The sequence below is a fragment of the Coregonus clupeaformis genome, chromosome 36 (assembly GCF_020615455.1).
Source record: "Coregonus clupeaformis isolate EN_2021a chromosome 36, ASM2061545v1, whole genome shotgun sequence".
Lineage (NCBI taxonomy): Eukaryota > Metazoa > Chordata > Actinopteri > Salmoniformes > Salmonidae > Coregonus > Coregonus clupeaformis.
In genome coordinates this window covers 30415547-30421983 of record NC_059227.1, presented here as the reverse complement: position 1 = coordinate 30421983, position 6437 = coordinate 30415547, and the positions used below count along the sequence as shown (strand labels likewise).

Genomic DNA, 6437 nt, shown 5'->3' with positions numbered 1-6437 from the left:
TTTGTTGGCTGCTTTTCCTTCACTCTGCGGTCCAACTCATCCCAAACGTATGTAAGTCCGTATTGCCCAGCGACAGCCCCAAAACCTGAAGGATCTGGAGAAGGTCTGTATGGAGGAGTGGGCCAAAATCCCTGCTGCAGTGTGTGCAAACCTGGTCAAGACCTACAGGAAACGTATGATCTCTGTAATTGCAAACAAAGGTTTCTGTACCAAATATTAAGTTCTGCTTTTCTGATGTATCAAATACTTATGTCATGCAATAAAATGCAAATTAATTACTTAAAAATCATACAATGTGATTTTCTGGATTTTTGTTTTAGATTCCATCTCTCACAGTTGAAGTGTACCTATGATAAAAATTACAGACCTCTACATGCTTTGTAAGTAGGAAAACCTGCAAAATCGGCAGTGTATCAAATACTTGTTCTCCCCACTGTATACATATATGGACAAGCAATGACAGAGCGGCATGGACTAAGATACAGTAGAATAGTATAGAATACAGTATATACATATGAGATGAGTAGTGCAAGATATGTAAACATTATTAAAGTGACTAGTGTTCCATTTCTTAAAGTGGCCAGTGATTTCAATAGGCAGCAGCAGCCTCTAGTGTGCTAGTGATGGCTGTTTAACAGTCTGATGGCCATGAGATAGAAGCTGTTTTTCATTCTCTCGGTCCCAGCTTTGATGCACCTGTACTGACCTCGTCTTCTTGATGATAGTGGGGTGAACAGGCAGTTGCTCGGGTGGTTGATGTCCTTGATGATCTGTATACCATTCCTACCTTGTCACAACACAACTGATTGGCTCACACACATTAAGAAGGAACGAAATTCCACAAATTAACTTTTAACAAGGCACACCTGTTAATTGAAATGCATTCCAGGTGACTACCTCATGAAGCTGGTTGAGAGAATGCCAAGAGTGTCTTCCCTATTATTCTACAATGTAGAAAATATTAAAAATAAAGAAAAACCCTTGAATGTGTAGGTGTGTCCAAACTTTTGACTGGTACTGTATATATTTCAAGTTTGAACTGTCCTGTGCCATGTGATGAGTAGTACTGAAATAAAGTGCTTTGATCATTATTTGATCAAGTGATAGATCATTATTTGATCAAGTGATTGATTATTATTAAGCAGCAGTAATTGTTATAGTGAAGTTTTAGAAGTCAAGATCGTCTTGATCAATGTCACTTTCCTTGACCTTGCTTGACCTTACAGATCTTCCTGGAGACTTCTTCGGAGTCTTCTTCTTTGGGGAAACGACTTGTCGGTCGAGGACCTCGCTGGCTGTCTCTGTGTATTCTGACACCCTGCTTTCGTCCTCTGTGTCTGTAGGGTACATCTGGTTGCTCTTCACAGAGAGGAGGTGGCCCGACCCTTCCCCTGAACCTGTCTGTGAACTCTTCTCGCTGTTGGATTCTCTCTCTGCCTCTTCGTCCAGGACTTTGTCAAGTGAGCCTGGTTGTGATTCCATGGAAGACTTGGTGGGCTGACAATGTAGGCTATTTTTAGATGTCCCAGAAGGTCCATCACCATCACCGTCGTCTTCAGACTGTCCTTTGCTTGTGACGTCATCCCCCTCATCAGCTGGCTCTTTCTGAACAGCATCGTCGTTTTCAGCAGTATCTTCCTCAGCTTCCTCCAACCCTTCCTCCTGCTCATCCTCAGCTTCATCCTTCTCCTTCTCAACTTCCTCCTTCTCTTCCTCAACTTCCTCCTGCTCCTCCTCATTTTCAGCAGTTTCCTCCTCAGCTTCCTCCTCAGCTGCTGCCTGCTGCTCCTCAACTTCCTCCTGCTCCTCCTCATTTTCAGCAGTTTCCTCCTCAGCTTCCTCCTCAGCTGCTGCCTGCTGCTCCTCAACTTCCCCCTGCTCCTCCTCATTTTCAGCAGTTTCCTCCTCAGCTTCCTCCTCAGCAGCACCATCTTCAGCTTCATCTTCCTCAGCCTCCTCCTCCACTTCAGCCTGCTCCTCCTCAGCTTCTTCCTTCAGCTCCTCAATAGGAGTCTCCTCAACTTTCTCCATCTCAACTTCCTCCATCTCCTCAGCTTCTTCCTCCGCTTCCTCCTGCAACTCCTCAACAGGAGTCTCTTCAACTGGAGTCTCCGCCTCCTCCTCCTTCTCCTCCTCCTGCATCTCCTCAACTGGAGTCTCCTCAACCTGAAGCTCAGCCTCAGTATCTGCTGCCGTACCACCCTCCTCCCCTTCTTCTTTGTCCCCTTGGTCCTCTGACTCCTCATTGTTTCCTTCAGTCTCTGAATCCTCAACGTCGGCGTAAGCACCGTCTTCAGAGTACTCTGCTAAGGCCAAGGCATTGAATGAGGTCATTGGAGTTTCCTCAACAGTTTCCTTCAAGTTGTTCCCCCTGATAGCTGTCACCTCTGATTGTTCTCCCTCATCTGTCGACACTTCCAACTCAGACTCATCCTCAGCTTCATCCTCTCCGTCGGCTGAGTACCCAAAGTTTCCGCAGCAATCCTCTTCATTGGCTGTCTCATTGCCCTCCGTGGTTTCCGCTTCTTCTTCTTTTTCAAACTCCTCCACAACGTCTTCGGCTTGGTCTTGGCTTCCATCTGCAAAGTCCTCTGTGTTTACTTCGTTTGTCTTTGCTTCTTCTGCCTCGTCTCCTGCATTGTCTCCTGCATTGTCTCCTGCATTGTCTCCTGCATTGTCTCCTGCCTCGTCTCCTGCATTTGCGTCCTCTTCTTGTTCTGTTCCTGTCTCCTCCTGAACCATATCTTGGTCTGTTGTTGCTCCCTCCTCCGCCTCATCGTCTGCTTTTATCTCCGATACGTCATCATGACCCTCCGTCTCCTCAATGTTTGACTCAACTACTGACTCTTTTTCCTCTGCTGTTTCATCCTCCCCCTTTTCTAAATTCTCCTCAGCTTCATCTTTAGCTCCATTTCTTGCTGCTTCGTCTTCAACTGCCTCAGCTTCTGCTGACTCTTCTCCTGCATTTTCATTCTCATCTCCTCCAGTTTCATTTCCGGCAGTCTGCTCTTCTCCCTCAGCTGTTTCAGCTTCAGCTGTTTCATCTTCAGCACTCTCCTCCCCTCCTGCTGTTTCATCATCAGCTGTCCCTTCCCCTGCAGTTTCAGCTGGTGCCGACTCATCTCCAGTTGTTTCAACTTCGGCAGACTCATCGCCAGCTGTTTCATTTTCTGCGGACTCATGCCCTGTGGTTTCATGTTCTCCAGCTGTCTCATCGTCTGCAGTCTTAGCTGTAGCAATCTCCTCTTCCCCTGCTGTTTTATTTTCTGCTTCCTCTTCCGTTGCTGCATCATCAGTGGTTTCTGCCTCCACTGTCTCTTCGTCTCTGGCAGCTTCCTCTTCTGCTGCCTCAGATTCAGCATCCTCCTCCCCTTCAGCTGTTTCATTTTCAGCTTTCTCTGCATCTTCTTCTATGCCTGTTCCATTTTCAACCGTTTCAGCTGTCTCTACTTCAGCATCCTCCTCTTCTTTGGCAGTTTCGTCTCCAGCTGTTTCAGCTTCAACACTTTCTTCCTCTCCTGCATTCTCCCCTTCAGCTGCTTCTTCTTCAGCAGTCTCTTCTCCTGCTGTTCCATCATCTGTAGTCTCTGCCTCAGCAATCTCCTCGTCTCCGGCAGTTTCATTTTCAGCTGCCTCTGCTTCCGCTGTCTCATCAGCGGCTTCTGCCTCTGCATCAGCTGTCTCCTCCTCTCCTGCTGTTTCATCAGCTGTCTCTGCCTCTGCAGTTTTAGCTTCAGATTCCTCCTTTCCTGCCATTTCATTATCAGCTGTCTCTGCTTCTGTGCTCTCCTCCTCTCCTGTTGTTGATCCTGCTGCTATAACAGTCTCTACTTTATCAGTTTCTTTTTCTGCTGCTTCTTCATCTTCTCCTGTTTCTGCTTCAACTTCTTCCTCTCCTGCAGTGTCCTCTTCAGCTTCCTCTACTTCAGCTGTCTCTTCTTCTCCCGATGTTTTGTCATCAGCTGCTGTCTCTGCCTCAGCAGTTTCTTCTTCTCCTGCTTCATCTTCTGCTGTCTCAGTTTCTGCTGTTTCTGCTTCAGCTTCCTCCTCTTCTCCTGCTGTTTCATTATCAGCTGCTGTCTCTGCTTCAGAAGTTTCTTCTTTTAATGCTTCATCTTCAGTAATCTCTGCTTCAGCTGTCTCTGCTTCAACCTCCCCCTCTTCCCTGGCTTCATAATCTGCTGCTGTCTCTGCTTTACCACTCTCTTCACCACTCTCTTCTGCTTCATCTTCAGCTATCTCAGCTTCAGCATTCTTTGATTCAGCGTCCACCTCCTCTCCCTGTGCTTCATCAGCTGCTGTCTCAGCTTCAACAATTTCTGCTTCAGCAGTTTCTTCTTCTGCTGTTTCATTTTCAGCAGTATCTGTTTCAGCTTCCCCCTCTTCTACTGCTTCATCTTCAGCTGTCACTTCCACATCAGTTTCTGCTGTCTCAGCTTTGTCACCCATTTCAGCATCATTTTGTTGTGATTCCTCCATCTCCTTCTTAGCCCCGTTGATAACATTTTCAACAGGAGTTTCCACTGCTTTGGCTTCATCCACACCTTCAGCCTCATTTGTAACATTGACTTCTTCTTGTATCTGTGGCGGACTGTCCTTTTTCAACTGGAGAATTGACTTTAGATCAAAAGCATGTGTAATACTAGCTTTCACTAATGTGGCTTCATTCATAGTTTCTGTAACATCAACGTCTTGTGTCTTTGGAGTAGGGTCCTTTTTCAACTGAAGAATTGACTTTAGATCAAAAGCCATCATGACTGGTGCAGTATGCAGAACTTCTGAAGGAAGCAGTGGCCCCAATTCCATTTTCTTTTGTATACACGTTTCACAAGGGCAATATTCATCGTCGCTCCGTTGGTCACTGAAAGAAGTGCAGGTTGCATCGTCGCTTTTATCCACCCGGTTGTCAATGGACTGGTCACGCACGACTTTCAGCCTTCTTCGCCTCGTCTCTGTTTGTGCAGTTGATTCTCGTGACAAGGCTTCTTTGGGTGGTCTTGGTCTTCCAGCCCGACCGTGGATCTTCCTCAGTTCCCTGTCGATGCTTAGTTGTATTCTCCTCCGCACATCATCTTTCAGTTCGGCTATCATGTCGTCGAGCTGTTCGTTGTTGTCCAAGTTCCAGCGAACCTTGAACTCAGCCATGGCATCCACATAATGTGTCATGAACTGCTTCTCTAGTTTGTTCAGTAAATTCAAGACCCAGACAGGATCAGGATCCAGGGAAACCTTTTTGGTTAGTTGTGCCCTTTGGACAGACGGAGGCGAGCCAGAGCTTGTGTCCTCTTGAGGGTCTGAGCTCTTATTGGAAGACGGGGGTGTTTCTGGTAATTCTCTCAGACTTTCATTTCTAACGGTATCATCAGATGCCGGGACGTCTTCATCTTTTTGTTTCTCTTCTTCCACTGCTGTTCCGCCTTCTCCTTCTCCTCCTCCTTCTCCTCCTTCTTCAGGGATCCATTGGACCTGACTGGCTATGTCCGGAGTGCCTGGATCAGACATTGGTGCTGAGGACTCTGGGCATTCATCTTTCTGTGCCCTTTCATCAACTTCTTGTACCTTCACCAATGCGTCGCCCTCTGCGTTCGGTGCCTGAGCCACACCGCCTGAACACTTACCTGAGCCTGATGAGCCACTGCTGACGTCCACCCCAGAGGACGACCTCGCTTTGGCATCACCGTCCACAGAGTGTTGATCACAGCCATTCTGCTGTTGCTTTCCACCTTCTGCTGGGTCACACAACCAAAGGGACTGGAGGATGTTCATTAGCTCTCTGTACCTTGTGTCCTTGGCGTTTGCATCGTCATTTGGATCAAAGTCTATCAACTGCAGCTTTGCGAGGCAATCCAGGAGACCTCTAGCTGAGGTGCTCAGTTTACGTCCGTACACTGGGGAAACTTCAGGTAAGCTGTTACACCGGTCAAGCTTGGGATTCAACAGGACTTTCATCACCTGAACTGAGGAGTGAAAGCTCTTTGATACATCTTCCTGTGGAGCAGTGCAGGGGCGAGTGTCTTCTGGTGGCGTCTCTGGTGGGGTCTCCGCTGGCTCCTCACTGTCAGCCACATGGTTGGCCACTGTCTCTTTGAGCTCTTCCTTTTCGTTTTGAGTCTCACACTCAGCAGTGGTGTCAATCTCCCCTTTTGGTTTTTCCTTTTGCGGTAGTTCTTCCGGTGAATGGCCTCTTTCACTGAATTCATCCCCAATGTCATACATCGCACTGTCGGACGGTATTTTCTTAAGCCACTCATTCACAACCTCTGTTGGAGAGGTGTTGGGTAGATTGGAAGGAACCAGCTCAGAGACATCTCCTTCCAGCTGCTGTCGGGAGAAACTGAGTAAGGAAACCCCTTTCCCGTGTTTGCACTTGCCACTGTTGTCACTTTTGTTGTCACTGACATTCCTGTCTATCACTTCCAAGGGGCCATTGCATGAGA

The 6437-nt window shown here is 47.4% G+C and overlaps 1 protein-coding gene across 1 annotated transcript; it reads right to left on the bottom strand.

Annotated features, from left to right (window-relative positions):
• Positions 1 to 986: 986 nt before the first annotated feature.
• LOC121552888 (retinitis pigmentosa 1-like 1 protein) lies at positions 987 to 6216 on the bottom strand. The gene has a single exon (XM_041865980.2). It carries the CDS (start codon positions 6214 to 6216, stop codon positions 1168 to 1170), a length of 5049 nt encoding a protein of 1682 aa, XP_041721914.2. The 3' UTR covers positions 987 to 1167.
• Between the last annotated feature and the right edge of the window lie 221 nt (positions 6217 to 6437).